Raw genomic sequence first — 17,215 nt, forward strand, 5'->3', positions numbered from 1 at the left:
AATTATTTGACAGTGAACTCTTTTTTTTTTTTACAAATTCAATTGTAGTCATATGGTGCAGCTCTTGATTTTGACCATCAATACAGTTTAATGACAGTAATACAAATTTGAACAAAATTGCCTATGGTGGGCTCGCAGTGGTCATGACGCTATCAAACTGTACCAGAAGTGAGATGGGTCAAATCCAGTTCTCATTGGGCACAGAAGCAGTCCCTTGTCACCTTCTCGGCTGGCCATTGGATGAAAGACTCCCACACCCCGGTCCCTCGTTCAGGTGACTTATCCAACAAACCGCCCACTTCGGATGCTGAGAATGTGACTGGCAACCGACTGGTTAATAACCGGCCCAAGACCGAAGTCACGACGGCAAGAGAAATAGAGTTCTCATTCAACACTGCCCACAGTCTCTCTATAATAGTCAAGCTAGTGCTACAAGGACCGTCTTTACATTTTGCGGTTGACAGCAGGGGCGTTTCAGTTCGGAAATTGCAAACACGAAACAGAAAAGCTCACAGGACAAGGAGACCAGAGAGGTGCGTGACAGCAGAGAGAGAGAGAGACAGAGAGAGAGAGAGAGACAGAGAGACAGAGAGAGACAGAGAGAGAGAGCGAGACAGAGAGAGACTAGCCTACACAGTTGCTACTAAGTCTGACATCATCACAATTATATCCCAAGAGGTCGGAATCACTTGAATGCGAAGATGACAGACGCGGTCGTGGACGGCAAATTGGAGGCGGTGAAACAGGCTACTAAATATGTCAAAGAGACCGAGAACGTTGCGGAAAAATATTCTGCGATGACCGTTAGCAAGAACAGCGACATGAACATGAACGTGGGTGAATTGCAATCCGCAGCATTTACTGCCGTGCCAACTCTCAAACCCATCAAGAAGGTAAGAAGCAAAGCACAGTCATCATCACCATCATCAGCATCATCATCATTCACTACCGTTGGCCTAGGATACTGTTGTGGTAACTGCGTACATGCGGGATGGGGAGATGCGTGCAGGATCTGCCTGCTATAGCATACCCATGAGAAGAAACATCCTATTGCATGTCTGACCTTCTTAAATATAACATTTCACAGTCATACCAAATATGTGTTTCACCTTATGTTACCCAATGATAAAGGTTTTATTTATTTACTGAGAAATTCTGAATTTAGAGTAGGACCTTTATTGTTATAATATACAGGTAAGTGTCATAATAAAGGAAACGTGTTTTAATGGGGTGTTGGGCCATCAGGAGCCAGAACACCTTCACAATGCTCGTTGGAATAGAAGTGTAACTGCCAAAATAATGTACACACTTGAGTAAATGAGGAATACAAAGTATATATTAAAGGCAGGTGCTTCCACACAGGTGTTGTTCCTGAGTTAATTAAGCAATTAACATCCCATCATGCTTAAGCCGGGTGTACACTACACGATTCTGGCCCCGATTTAGCTTTCCCAGACAAGTTTTTGAGATCGGAAACTAAATTCCCATGCGCGACGGTCACTGACGCTCGTTTCAATGTGAGCGGTTCACAGAGACGCAATCAGAGGGCTACCGATCTCGTCTTTTGAGCAGTCCTAGACGTCCGGATATCTTCAAAACATTTATTTGATTTTATCCGCACAGAATCTGCAATGCTCTTGTAATGTGAGATGTCTAATGACACATTTTGAGAACGGCGATCAGCAATAGCCAATGAGCTCGCCAAAGAAGCCAGTGAGATGATGAAGTTGTTTCGCATCACCCAGAATGTGTTGACTCCAGCAGGAGGGATGACCACTATTACTGTAGTATGAGTTTGTATTTACCTTTAACCAAAGCCAAGCTGTCAAGTAGTTACAGCTCTGTAGTTCATAAGCAATGTTATTCAATTCAAAATGTTGGCTAGATATTTTATCTGCCTTAATCGAAATCCACGTCTTCGGCGCTATTGCTATGCCCGCATAGGATGACCATGCCCCCATCCACAGGGCACGAGTGATCACTGAATGGTTTGATGATAATGAAAATATGTAAACCATAATCCATGGCGGTCTCAGTCACCAAATCTCAACCCAATTGAATACTTATGGGAGATTCAGAAGTGGCGCCTTCGAGGCAGCGTTTTCCACCACTATAAACAAAACAAAAAAACACAAAATGATGGAATTTGTCGTGGAACAATGGTGTCGCATCCCTCCAATAGAGATCCAGACATGTCTAGAATCTATGCCAAGGTGCATTGAAGCTGTTCTGGCAAGTGGAGGCCAAACGCCCTGTTAAGACACTTTATGTTGGTGTTCCTTTATTTTTAGCCGTTACCCGCATGTTTATTGTAATGAACATCTTCCTTGAATACACTATATATACACTATATATACAAAACTATGTGGACACTCCTTCAAATTAGTGGATTCAGCTATTTCAGCCACACCTGTTGCTGACAGGTTTATAAAATCGAGCGCATACCCATACAATCTCCATAGACAAACATTGGCAGTAGAATGGCCCCTACTGAAGAGCTCAATGACTTTCAGTGTGGCACCATAGTAGTATGCCACCTTTCCAACAAGTCGGTGCATCAAATTTCTGCCCTGCTAGAGCTGCCCTGGTCAACTGTAAGTGCTGTTATTGTAAAGTGGAAACGTCTAGGAGCAACAACGGCTCAGCCACGAAGTGGTAGGCCACACAAGCTCGCAGAACGGGACCGTAGAGTGCTAAAGCGTGTAGAGCGTAAAAATCATCTGTCCTCGGTAAAAATCATCTGTCCTCGGTTGCAACATTAACTACCGAGTTCCAAACTGCCCCTGGAAGCAACGTCAGCGCAATAACTATTCGTTAGGAACTTCGTGAAATAGGTTTCCATGGCCGAGTAGCCGCACACAAGCCTAAGATCACTATGTGCAATGTCAAGCGTCGGTTGGAGTGGTGTAAAGCTCGCCGCCATTGGACTCTGGAGCAGTGGAAATACATTCTCTGGAGCGATGAATCACGCTTCACCATCTGGCAGTCTGACGGACAAATCTGGGTTTGGCAGATGCTAGGAGAACGCTACCTGCCCCAATGCATAGTGCCGACTGTAAAGTTTGGTGGAGGAGGAATAATGGTCTGGGGCTGTTTTTAGTGGTTCGGGCCCCTTAGTTCCAGTGAAGGGAAATCTTAACACTACAGCATACAATGACATTCTAGACGATCCTGTGCTTCCAACTTTGTGGCAACAGTTTGGGGAAAGCCCTTTCCTGTTTCAGCATGACAATGCCTCCGTGCACAAACTGAGCTCCATACAGAAATTGTTTGTCAAGATTGGTGTGGAAGAACTTGACTGGCCTGCATAGAGCCCTGATCTCAACCCCAACAGAGACTAACTAAATACTTAGGCTATCCCCAGAGTATGTTTCAGTAAAGACAGACCCAGTATTGTCAGAGGATAAAAGTAGGCTGCTACAGATGGAAACTTGCTATTATCCAACCAACATCATGAAGGAATGTCCATTGCGAACTGATTGACTGGTGCACTACCACTTTGATTTGTATGCTAACCCCAGAGTGTGGACGGGACAAGCCTTTGCTCTCTGTTGTAGCATCCAGGGCTTATTCAACTCTTGGTTCAAACCAAATCAAATTTGATTTGTTCTACTCTTGTTTGTGTGTGTCCACATGGCACACTATTCCCCAAATAGTCCATATGGGCCATGGTTTAAAGTAGTGGACTTTAAAGGGAATAAGATGCCATTTGGGATGCATCCTGTGAAAGACTGTTAGTATGAACGGTAAACTGGCCAGCGCATGCTATATTTAGAGTTCTGGGTTTGGAGATGAATTAATCTCAGAACATAGCTAAGTCTGCTGAGTCTACCCTCTGGTAGCAGGACAATATGTGGACCGAGTGTTAACTAATCTAGTGGCGCTGACTAAGATGTATGCATAGTATCCTCAGAATGTATACAAGTTATGCTACAACATGACATCCAGGGATACGTCCCAAATGGCACCCGATTCCCTTTATAGTGCACTACATATGACCAGGGCCAATAGTTTGGGTGTCATTTGGGACGCATAGGGCTTATACAACCCAACACCCCTCCCGAGTGGCGCAGCGGTCTAACATGCTGACGCGAGCATTGCAAAAATAAATTTAAACATACATGTTTTTCAATTATTGCACCCACACTGCTTGCGCATGCCAACGAGCGTCTGCATTGCCAAGCGCTAAAATAGAAGTCAGCTCTATTTGTGATGCTGAATGCGGTGCAAGTCCTGCCTCTCCCATCTCTCCTCATTGGTTTATAGAAGCAGATGCCCACGTGCCATCTCCTCATTGGTAATATCCACGTGGGTGATTGAAAGATGAACTGAGTTCGGTTGGTCATCGTGGTAACTGAAAGTTAGATGCCAATCGCCATAAAAAGTCCAAAGAACAAAAGGCCTGGAAGGAGGAGAGATGACTAGAAATGATTCGGTTGACCGTTTTATGTGTGGATTAATTGTCGGAGTGGAGGACCTTGTGCATTTAAGGTAAAATAACAACCCAATGTTTATACACCAGGACAAATTAGCTAGCAACAGCAAGCTAGCTAGCTAAATTGCCATAACTGCTTTTCGACCTGTCCCCAAATTAATATAATTGGTTCAGAGTTTGTTTTGATATTTTAACCTGCGTGTCGTGATCACGTTTGGTGTGGGGGGACAAAATCAATTTGCGCATGATGCCGCACGCACGCTGCCGGTTTGGGTACGGTGTAAGGCACTGTATCTCAGTGCTAGAGGCGTCACTACAGACCCTGGTTTGATTCCAGGCTGTATCACAACCGGCCGTGATTGGGAGTCCCATAGGGCGGTGCACAATTGGCCCAGCGTCGTCCGGCTTAGGGTTTGGCAGGGGTAGGACGTCATTGTAAATAAGAATTTGTTCTTAACTGACTTGCCTAGTTAAATAAAGGTTAAAATAAAATAAATTAATATTGTCGCATACCCCCTGGTAGGCCTGACAATATGTGGATTGAGCAGGCCAGAGCCTAAGCCATATTCACAAAGCGTCTCAGAGTGCTGATCTCAGATAAGTTTTCCCTTTTAGATAATAATTAATAAGATTATATGAACAGATCTGATCCTAGATCAGCAGTCCTACTCTGAGAAACGTTGTGATTACGGTGTTCCTGGTGTTTAAACAGTGGATATGGGAGGAATGTGGTCTGAGTCTTATGAAAATAAATCTGTGTGTTATTAATTCATGTGAGAGGCTGTGAGCCAGGGCTCCTGACTGTGGTCAAACTGTGCCACATGTAAAGGTGTTTACATTTACATTTAAGTCATTTAGCAGACGCTCTTATCCAGAGCGACTTACAAATTGGTGCATTCACCTTATGATATCCAGTGGAACAACCACTTTACAATAGTGCATCTAAATCTTTTAAGGGGGGGGGGGGGGGGTTAGAAGGATTACTTTATCCTATCCTAGGTATTCCTTAAAGAGGTGGGGTTTCAGGTGTCTCCGGAAGGTGGTGATTGACTCCGCTGTCCTGGCGTCGTGAGAGAGCTTGTTCCACCATTGGGGTGCCAGAGCAGCGAACAGTTTTGACTGGGCTGAGCGGGAACTGTGCTTCCTCAGAGGTAGGGAGGCGAGCAGGCCAGAGGTGGATGAACGCAGTGCCCTTGTTTGGGTGTAGGGCCTGATCAGAGCCTGAAGGTACGGAGGTGCCGTTCCCCTCACAGCTCCGTAGGCAAGCACCATGGTCTTGTAGCGGATGCGAGCTTCAACTGGAAGCCAGTGGAGAGAGCGGAGGAGCGGGGTGACGTGAGAGAACTTGGGAAGGTTGAACACCAGACGGGCTGCGGCATTCTGGATGAGTTGTAGGGGTTTAATGGCACAGGCAGGGAGCAAGAAGTTGAGTAAGAAGATGAATTTACAGGGTTAAAATAGTGAAGAAGATTATGTATACACTGAACATAGATTATGTAAACACTAAACATAGATTATGTAAACACTAAACATAGATTATGTAAACACGGAACATAGATCAATCTAAAAAGTATTTACCAAAAATATGCTTTTCTTATGCATGAGTGGGAAGCAGTATTTGGGGAAAATAAGTAGCTTTATTATGGTTTTCTAAAACCAAACAAACACATTTCAAATAGAAGAGTGATTTATTTACCCCAAGTCTCAACCGGGGTCTCTCTCCGTACCAAATGGCTGCACGCTGGACAGTTATGCAAGTTGGGAGTGTAGTTATAGGCCTGAGAATGTGTCATCAAGGCTGTCATCAAGGCAAAGGGTGGCTACTTTGAAGAATCTCAAATATATTTTGATTTGTTTAACACTTTTTTGGTTACTACATGATCCCATATGTGTTATTTCATAGTTTTGATGACTTCACTATTATTCTACAATGTAGAAAATAGTAAAAATAAAGAAAAACCCTTCAATGAGTAGGTGTGTCCAAACGTTTGACTGTGTGTGTGTGTGTGTGTGTGTGTGTGTGTGTGTCCGTTCGTGCGTGTGTTTGTGTGTGTCCGTCCGTGTGTGTCCGTCCGTGTGTGTCCGTCCGTGTCCGTCCGTGTGTGTGTGTGTGTGTGTGTGTGTGTGTGTGTGTGTGTGTGTGTGTGTGTGTCCGTTTGTGTGTGTGTGTGTGTGTATCCGTTCGTACGTGTGTGTGTGTGTCCGTGTGTGTGTGTGTGTGTGTGTGTGTATGTGTGTGTGTGTGTGTCTGTTTGTGCGTGTGTGTGTGTGTGTGTGTGTCCGTTTGTGTGTGTGTGCGTGTGTGTGTGTGTCCGTTTGTGCGTGTGCGTGTGCGTGTGTGTGTGTCCTTTTGTGCGTGTGTGTGTGTGTGTGTGTGTGTGTGTGTGTGTGTGTGTGTGTGGGTGGGGGGGAGATAGCACTCCTCTGCCTACTTCCTCCTCTTCAATCTACCCACTAGTAACACAACAGTACACCTCCTGGGAGGAATGTGGCTGAGAATGGAGTCATCATTATAATACATTTATTAAAGCGTTTAGCTTTGATGTTATCACTTAGTTAATAGGCAGTCATATCACTTAGATAATAGGCAGTCATATCACTTAGGTAATAGGCAGTCATATCACTTAGGTAATAGGCAGTCATATGACTTAGGTAGTAGGCAGTCATATCACTTAGGTAATAGGCAGTCATATCACTTAGGTAGTAGGCAGTCATATCACTTAGGTAATAGGCAGTCATATCACTTAGTTAATAGGCAGTCATATCACTTAGGTAATAGGCAGTCATGAAAGACTACCTCTTAGGAAAAACAATGTTCTACATTAGTCAAACATTCAAAGCCATTTTATTTTGTGATAGCATTTTATGGCATACTTTGTTTACGTCAAGGTCAAGCTCAGATATTCATTTTAATATACACTGCATGTTTGATGTAGAAGATAAGCTATTAGCAAATAGCCACAGAACGAACTTGAATGCTTACTTACTATCTAGGCTTTATCTCTGTTGATCTTATGACTGAAACCGTTCTGGTCCCTCGTAGATCTAAATTCAACACTAAAATCAAACAGTAACTCTATTGATAACATTGTTTAATCTGGAACAGTAAGTAATGTCTCTATTTCTGCCATTACCAGCAGTACTGAGTCATGCTGCAGTGCTGTGCTCACAGTGTTTGACTATCAGTCAAATAAAGATAAAATGCTTACTTACAAACCCTTAATGCAGGGAAGCTTAAATCAATTTTACATCATTTCTATCAGCATGTTAAATGTGCAACCAGAGGGAAAAAAACTCTAGACCACCTTTACTCCACACACAGAGATGCGTACAAATCTCTCCCTCACCCTCCATTTGGCAAATCTGACCATAATTCTATCCTCCTGATTCCTGCTTACAAGCAAAAATTACAGCAGGAAGCACCAGTGACAAGGCCTATAAAAAAAGTGGTCAGATGAAGCAGATGCTAAACTACAGGACTGTTTTGCTAGCACAGACTGGAATATGTTCTGGCATTCTTCCGATGGCATTGAGGAGTACACCACATCAGTCACTGGCTTCATCAATAAGTGCATCGATGACGTCGTCCCCACAGTGACGGTACTTACATACCCCAACCAGAAGCCATGGATTACAGGCAACATTCGCACCGAGCTAAAGGGTAGAACTGCCGCTTTCAAGGAGCAGGACTCTAACCCGGAAGCTTATAAGAAATCCCACTATGCCCTCTGACGAACCATCAAACAGGCAAAGCATCAATACAGGACTAAGATCGAATCGTACTACACCGGCTCCAACGCTCGTCGGATGTGACAGGGCTTGCAAACTGTTAAGACTATAAAGGGAAGCACAGCTGAGAGCTGCCCAGTGACACAAGCCTATCAGACAGGCTAAATAACTTCTCTGCTCGCTTCGAGGCAAGTAACACTGAAGCATTCTTGAGAGCATAAGCTGTTCCGGACGTTTGTGTGATCACGCTCTCCGCAGCCGTCATGGCTCACATAAACACCATTATCCCAGAAACCCTAGACCCACTCCAATTTGCATACCGCCCCAACAGATCCACAGATGATGTAATCTCTATTGCACTCCACACCGCCCTTTCACACCTGGACAAAAGGAACACCTATGTGAGAATGCAACTCATTGACTACAGCTCAGTGTTCAACACCATAGTGCCCTCAAAGCTCATCACTAAGCTAAGGACCCTGGGACTAAACACCTCCCTCTGCAACTAGATCCTGGACTTCCTGACGGGCCGCCCCCAGGTGGTAAGGGTAGGTAACAACACATCTGCCACGCTGATCCTCAACACGGGGGCGCCTCAGGGGTGCATGCTCAGTCCCCTCCTGTACTCCTTGTTCCCTCATGACTGCACAGCCAGGCACGACTCCAACACCATCATTAAGTTTGTTGTTGACACAACAGTGGTAGGCCTGATCACTGACAACGATGAGACAGCCTATAGGGAGGAGGTCAGAGACCTGGCCGTGTGGTGCAAGAACTACAACCTCTCCCTCAACGTGGTCAAGACAAAGGAGATGATTGTGGACTACAGGAAAAGGAGGACCGATCACGCCCCCATTCTCATCGACGGGGCTGTAGTAGAGCAGGTTCAGAGCTTTAAGTTCCTTGGCGTCCACATCACCAACGAACAAACATGGTCCAAGCACACCAAGACAGTTGTGAAGATGGCACGACAAAACCTATTCCTCCTCAGGAGACTGAAAAGATTTGGCATGGGTCCTCAGATCCTCAAAAGGTTTTACATCTGCACCATCGAGAGAATCCTGACTTGTTGCATTACTGCCTGGTATGGCGACATCTCGGCCTCCAGCCACAAGGCACTACAGAGGTTAGTGCATACGGCCCAGTACATCACCGGGGCCAAGCTTCCTGCCATCCAGGACCTCTATACCAGGCGGTGTGACTATGACGGATGGAGTCTTTGATAATTTTTAGGGCCTTCCTCTGACACCGCCTGGTATAGAGGACCTGGATGGCAGGAAGCTTGGCCCCGGTGATGTACTGGGCCGTACGCACTCCTCAATTTCACTGTAAGGTCTACACTTGTTGTATTCGGCGCATGTGACAAATACAAATTGATTTGATTTTAACCAACAATGCAGTTTTAAGAAAATAGTTTAAAAAATATTTACTAAATAAACTAAAGTCATTTTTTTTTAAGTAACACAATAAAATAACAATAACAAAGCTATATACAGGAGGTACTAGTACCGAGTCAATGTGCGGAGCTAAAGGTTACAGCCTTATTCTAAAATGTATTACATATTTTTTTCTCCTCATCAATCTACACACCCTTAATGACAGAGCAAAAACAGGTTTTTAGACATCTTTGCAAATATACTTTAAAAAACCCTGAAATATTACACTTACATATGTATTCATACCCTTTACTCAGTGTTTTGTTGAAGCACCTTTGGCTGCGATTACAGCCTCAAGTCTTCTTGGTTATGACACTACAATACACCTGTATTTGGGGAGTTTCTCCCATTCTTATCTGCAAATTCTCTCAAGCTCTGTCAGGTTGGATGGGAAGCTTTGCTGCACAGCTATTTTCAGGTCTCTCCAGAGGTGTTAGATTGGGTTCTAGTCCGGGAACTGGCTGGGCCACTCAAGGACATTCAGAGACTTGTCCCGAAGCCAGTCCTGCGTTGTCTTGGCTGTGTGCTGAGGGCCGTTGTCCTGTTGGAAGGTGAACCTTCGTCCCAGTCTGAGGTCCTGAGCGCTCTGGAGCAGGTTTTCATCAAGGATCTCTCTGTACTTTGCTCCGTTCATCTTTGCCTCGATCCCAACTAGTCTTCCAGTCCCTGCCGCTGAAAAACATCCCCACAGCATGATGCTGCCACCACCCTTCCCCAGATCTGTGCCTCGACTGAATCCTGTCTCGGAGCTCTACGGACAATTCCTTCTACCTCATGGCTTGGTTTTTGCTCTGACATGTACTATCAACTGTGTAACTTTATTTAGACTGCTGTGTGCCTTTCCAAATCATGTCCAGTCAATTGAATTGAAAACAGGTGGACTCTGATTAAGTTGTAGAAACATCTCAAGGATGTTCAGTGGAAACAGGATGCACCTGAGCAAAATTTTGAGTGTCATAGCAAAGAGCCCGAATACTTATGTTAATGAGGTATTTTGGTTTTTTATTTGTAAGAAATTTGCAAACAATTCTAAAAACCTGTTTTTGCTTTGTCATTATAGGGTATTATGTGTAAATTGATGAGGAGTTTTTATTAATTTAATCAATTTTATAATAAGGCTGTAACATAACAAAATGTGGAAAAAGTCAAGGGGTCTGAATACTTTCTGAAGGCATTGTAGGTAGGCATAAAGTGACTATGCAAAGATAATAAACAGCTAGTAGCAGCAGTGTAAAAACAAAGGGGGAGGGGGGGGGGGGGGTCAATGTAAATAATCCGGGTGGCCATTTGATGAATTGTTCATCAGTCTTATAGGTTGGGGTAGAAGCTGTTAAGGAGCCTTTTGGACCTAGACTTGGCGCTCCGGTACCGCTTGCCGTGCTGGAGCAGAGAACAGTCTATTACTTGGGTGACTGGAATCTTTGAATTTTTTGGGGGCCTTCCTCTGACAGTATTTACAGTACCAGTCAAAAGTTTAGACACCTACTCATTCAAGTTTTATTTTTACTTTTTTCTACTATTTTCTACAAAACTATGAAATAACGCATGGAATCATGCAGTAACTAAAAAAGTGTTAAACAAATCAAAATATAGTTTATTAAAAATATAGATTTTTCAAAGTAGCCACCCTTTTCCTTGATACAGCTTTGCACACTCTTGGCATTCTCTTAGTCAGCTTCACCTGGAATGTTTTCCCATCAGTCTTGAAGGAGTTCCCACATATGCTGAGCACTTGTTGGCTGCTTTTCCTTCACTCTGCGGTCCAACTCATCCCAAACAATCTCAATTGGGTTGAGGTTGTGTGATTGTGGAGAGCAGGTCATCTGAGGCAGCACTCCATCACTCTCCTTCTTGGTCAAATAGCCCTTATACAGCCTGGAGGTGTGTTGGGTCATTGTCCTGTTGAAAAACAAATGATAGTCCCACTAAGCGCAAACCAGATGGGATGGCGTATTGCTGCAGAATGCTGTGGTAGCCATGCTGGTTAAGTGTTCCTTGAATTCTAAATAAATTACAGATAGTGTCACCAGCAAAGCACCCCAACACCATCAAACCTACTCCTAAATGCTTCACGGTGGGAACCACACATGCGGAGATCATCCATTCACCTACTCTGCATCTCACAAAGACACAGCAGTTGGAACCAAAACTCTCAAATTTGGACTCATCAGACCAAAGGACAGATTTCCACCGGTCTAATGTGTATTGCTCATGTTTCTTGGCCCAAACAAGTCTCTTCTTCTTATTTGTATCCTTTAGTTGTGGTTTCTTAGCAGCAATTTGACCATGAAGGTCTGATTCACGCAGTCTCCTCTGAACAGTTGATGTTGATATGTGTCTGTTACTTGAACTCTGTGAAGCATGTATTTGGGCTGCAATTTCTGAGGCTGGTAACTCTAATGAACTTATCCTCTGCAGCAGAGATACCTCTGGGTCTTCCTTTCCTGTGGCGATCCTCTTGATCATCATCATGATGGTTTTTGTGATTGCAGTTGAAGAAACTTTCAAAGTTCTTGAAATGTTCCACATTGACTGACCTTCATGTCTTAAAGTATCGATGGACTGTCATTTCTCTTTGCATATTTGAGCTGTTCTTGCCATTATATGGACTTGGTATTTTACCAAATAGGGCTATCTTCTGTATACCACGCCTACCTTGTCACAACACAACTGATTGGCTCAAACACATTAAGAAGGAAAGAAATTCCACAAATTAACTTTTAACAAGGCACACCTGTTAATTGAAATGCATTCCAGGTGACTAACTCATGAAGATGGTTGAGAGAATGCCAAGAGTGTGCAAAGCTGTCATCAAGGCAACCGGCGGCTACTTTGAAGAATCCAAAATATATTTGGATTCGTTTAACACTTTTTTTGGTTACCACATGATTCCATATGTGTTATTTCATAGTTTTGATGTCTTCACTACTATTCTAAAATGTAGAAAATAGTACAAATAAAGAAAAACCCTTCAATGAGTAGGTGTGTCCAAATGTTTGACTGGTACTGTAGGTCCTGGATGGCAGGAAGCTTGGCCCCAGTGATGTACTGGGCCTTACGCACTACCCTCTGTATCATATTACGGTCGGATGCAGAGCAGTTGCCATACCAGGCAGTGATGCAACCGGTCAAAAAGGTGTTTGATAAAGAATGTATGCATATATCATGTCAGAGCAAAAACCAAGCCATGAGGTTGAAGGAATTGTCCTTAGAGCTCCAAGACAGGATTGTGTCGAGGCACAGATTTACGGAAGGGTACCAAACATTTCTGCAGCATTGAAGGTCCCCGAGAACTATTTTGGAACTACCAAGACTCTTCCTAGAGCTGGCTGCCCGGCCAAACTGAGCAATCGGGGGAGAAGGGCCTTGGTCAGGGAGGTGACTAAGAACCTGATGGTCACTCTGACAGAGCTCCAGATTTCCTCTGTGGAGATGGGAGAACCTTCCAGAAGGACAACCATCTCTTTAGCACTCCACCAATCAGGCCTTTATGGTAGAGTGGCCAGATGGAAGCCACTCCTCAGTAAAAGGCACATGACAGCCCCTTGGAGTTTGCCAAAAGGCACCTAAAGGACTCTCAGACCATGAGAAACAAGATTCTCTAGCCTGATTAAACCAATATTGAACTCTTTGACCTGAATGCCAAGCGTCACGTCTGGAGTAAACCAGGCACCGCTCATCACCTGGCCAATGCTGTCCCTATGGTGAAGCATGGTGGTGGCCCATCATGCTGTGAGGATGTTTTTCAGTGGCAAGGACTGCGAGGCTTTATGTGTAACTCTGTGTTGTTTTTGTCGCACTGCTTTGCTTTACCTTGGCCAGGTCACAGTTGTAAATGAGAACTTGTTCTCAACTGGCCTACCTGGTTAAATAAAGGTGAACATTTTTTAATAATAATAAATAAATACCAAAGAAGACTTGACGCTTTGATCGCTGCCAAAGGTGCTTCAACAAAGTAGTGAGTAAAGGGTATGAATACTTATGTAAATGTTATATCTCTCTTTTTTTATTTTCAAGAAATTTGCGAAACATGTCTAAAAAACTGTTTTTGCTTTGTTTTAATGGGGTATTGTGATGTCATTATGGGGTATTGTGATGTCATTATGGGGTATTGTGTGTAGATTGATGAGGGGAAAAAATGATGTAATCCATTTTAGAATAAGGCTGTAACGTAACAAAATGTGGAAAATGTCAAGGGGTCTGAATACTTTTCGAATGCACTGTATGTGTGACCGGACCTTTTCAAATCGTAGTTGACTACCCCTGGTCTATGGATTACACCTCCTGTCCTGTACTGTACTGTTCTGTCCTGTTCTGTCAGATGGTGTGGTGGTATTAGTGGTGCCACTCTAAGTGGTTAATGTTCCTCTATACTTAGCCTGTTCTCTGCTCCTACACCTCCTATTGACAATCACTAGGGGATCACAGAGGCCAGGGGAGCCAAAAGACCTACTCAGCCATCTAAGAGACAGAATGAGTATTTTTAGGATGACTAGATGGGTATAGGAATGCACTGTAGGCTTGTAGCCAGCACAAACCGATCTGGAACCAGGCTAGGAGGCTCATGGAAACTAAGGTTTAATTCCACCTCAATCCCCTTTTTATTAGCTAGGAGTCGTGTCTGACTGGGAACACACAGTAGGAAAGGAAGAGCTGTTGGCAATGGCCTCAGATAGATTAAGTAAGGTAGGACTGAGAGTTCGGTGTGTGTGTGTGTGTGTGTGTGTGTGTGTGTGTGGTGTCTTGTGTGCAGGTGTGTTAAACATAAGGTCTGCGGCTCTAGCTAGCATGTAGTTGCCAAGGACAAGACCGAGACAGACAGACAGAGGGGGAGAGGAGGGATTGTTCAGGTTGGACAGTTTGGACACCCCCACTTTCTACATAATGTTCATTAGACATGATGGTGGTCTTGGGGTGTGTATGTTCAGTAATAATAACCTAGTAGCAACGTAACGCCAGGGACACACAGGACCATCACTCAGACAGCGACGCGCAGGACCATCACTCAGACAGAGAAACAGAGGGCAGAGCTAGAGTCTAAGAGCTGACCATGGAGAAGGACAGACAGGGAACCATGACATATAGAAAACCACAATATGGATATGGGCATCGGCACGGGATGGAGCAGGCAAGTTACCTACTCTTTACGAAGTTGTTTAACGTAATTATTCTTTATGCAGACCTATAAACAGTTTTTATATAGTGTTTTAGTCCAGAATATGTCTCTGTTCTGTAATCGGATACCTACTGTATAAGACACTTAGATATTAAGATTTTACTGAGCTACAGTTCATATAAGGAAATCAGTCAATTTTAAATAAATTCATTATGTCCTAATCTATGGATTTCACATGACTGGGCAGGGGTGCAGCCATGGGTGGGCCTGGGAGTGCATAGGCTCACCCACTTGCCAACCAGGCCCACTCACTTGCCAACGAGGCCCACCTACTGGGGAGTTAGGCCCAGCCAATCAGAATGAGTTTTTCCCCACAAAAGGGCTTTGTGGGGCCTGCAGATGAAGAAACTGGATGTGGAGGTCCTGGGTTCTTTGCATATTCATTCCTGTCTCTAATTACAACACTGCCCCTTTAAGGCTCTCCTGGAGGATGGTTGGCCACTCTTGGTAGCCTGTAAAATATTGCAACTTTTACAATTACAATACTTTTTATGTCTTTATAAAATATGTCGAGGGCAGTTCAAAACAAACAGTTGTGGGACACCAGAACTCATACAATCACTGCACATATATATATATATTGTATTTTTAAAGCAATGAGGCTGATGTAACATATCAGACAGTTTCAAATGTTGATACAGTTTGATTTCTTCATAATAAATAAATAATAGTAATGTGCACATGGCTGTAGGCTACGTGCACATGGCTGTAGGCTACGTGCACATGGCTGTAGGCTACGTGCACATGGCTGTAGGCTACGTGCGAATGGCTGTAGGCTACGTGCGAATGGCTGTAGGCTACGTGCGAATGGCTGTAGGCTACGTGTCAATGGCTGTAGGCTACGTGTGAATGGCTGTAGGCTACGTGCGAATGGCTGTAGGCTAGGTGCACATGGCTGTAGGCTACGTGTCAATGGCTGTAGGCTACGTGTCAATGGCTGTAGGCTACGTGTCAATGGCTGTATGCTACGTGTGAATGGCTGTAGGCTACGTGTGAATGGCTGTAGGCTACGTGTGAATGGCTGTAGGCTTTGTGGGAAAACACCGTTCTCAAAAGCGCACCTCATAGCTAGCGGTTTCATGAGACAGAGATGAACATTTCAATGAGAAACTAAGAAAGAGGGAAGATCTGAAGATGCATCGATGGGTTACTAATCCTATTCCTATTCCTATTCCTAATATGTATCGATGGGTTACTAATCCTATTCCTATTCCTAATAATTCCTACTAATCTTAATCCTATTCCTAATATGATTAGGAATTACTAATCCTATTCCTAATATGGCACACAAGTGTGCCATATTAAGTGTTTATAAAATAATTCCCTCAACATTTCTGTGGTCGTATTTTGGCTAGGCTACTATGTAACAAGGTAAGACATGCTTCATAAAATGACATTAAAACGTTTTAGGTTTTAAACTATTACGTTTATGAGTTTTTAAATAGTTTCAAAATGCTGACCGCCTCCACACAGATTGGAGGTGGGTGATATGCGGTGCGTAACAGTCACTGTCCTTCTCTCTCCGGGTCCTGTGACCATTTTGATCTGAACGAACCGTGTCTCAGCCTCGAGTATGTCTGGCAGAATCAAGCCTTTTGACCAGGGATCAACAACTAGATTCAGCCAATGTCATGACTTCATGTTGGGAAAAGCACAACATTGAAATGGACTCCATCTAGAAGTGAGTTGATTAGGTTATATTGGGTTATATTGGGTTATATTAGGTTATATTAGGTTATATTAGGTTATATTTCACCTAACTCTGGAACTTCCGCTGAATTCTTCAAAGTGTAGCCTACATGTTCTAGATGCAAATTTCAACACATTAATGTATCTTATAAAAACAAGAAGTGATGCAGTCAGTCTCTCCTCAACTCTTAGCCAAGAGCGACTGACATGTATAGTATTAATATTAACCCTCTGATTACAATGAAGAGCAATCAATGGGTGCCGCTCTGTTCTGGGCCAGCTGCAGCTTAACTAGGACTTTCCTTGTAGCACTCGACCACATGACCACCAGACATGCCACCAGGGGTCTTTTCACAGTCCCCAAATCCAGAACAAATTCAAGAAAGCGTACAGTATTATATAGAGCCATTATTGCATGGAACTTCCTTCCATCTCATATTGCTCAAATAAACAGCAAACCTGGTTTTAAAAAAACGATAAAGCAACACCTCACGTCACAACGCCTCTCCTGTATTTAACCTAGATAGTTTGTGTGTATGTGCTGATATGTAGGATATGTGTGTCTTTTTTTAAATATATGTAGTTCTGTCCTTGAGCTGTTCTTGTATATTAGTGTTCTGTATTATGTCATGTTTTGTGTTCTGTGTGAACCCCAGGAAGAGTAGCTGCTGCTTTCGCAACAGCTAATGAGGATCCTAATAAAATACCAAAACAATTTCCCCATGTCATTGGAGTGAAAGAAAACAGGAA

General features: G+C 43.7%; 1 protein-coding gene across 2 annotated transcripts in view; it reads left to right on the forward strand.

Moving 5' to 3' along the window:
- Positions 1 to 300: 300 nt before the first annotated feature.
- LOC106566385 (S-adenosylhomocysteine hydrolase-like protein 1) overlaps positions 301 to 17,215 on the forward strand; it is a 69,816-nt gene continuing 52,901 nt past the window's right edge. The window contains exon 1 of one of the 2 annotated variants that reach the window (XM_045692885.2): positions 301 to 893. In XM_045692885.2, the coding sequence (XP_045548841.1) occupies positions 702 to 893 (192 nt within the window). In that variant the 5' untranslated portion in view covers positions 301 to 701. The remainder of the gene's footprint in view (positions 894 to 17,215) is intronic. The other variant, XM_045692884.2, reaches the window with a different exon arrangement.

The sequence above is a fragment of the Salmo salar genome, chromosome 13 (assembly GCF_965601325.2).
Source record: "Salmo salar chromosome 13, fSalSal1, whole genome shotgun sequence".
NCBI classification, from domain to species: Eukaryota; Metazoa; Chordata; class Actinopteri; order Salmoniformes; family Salmonidae; genus Salmo; species Salmo salar.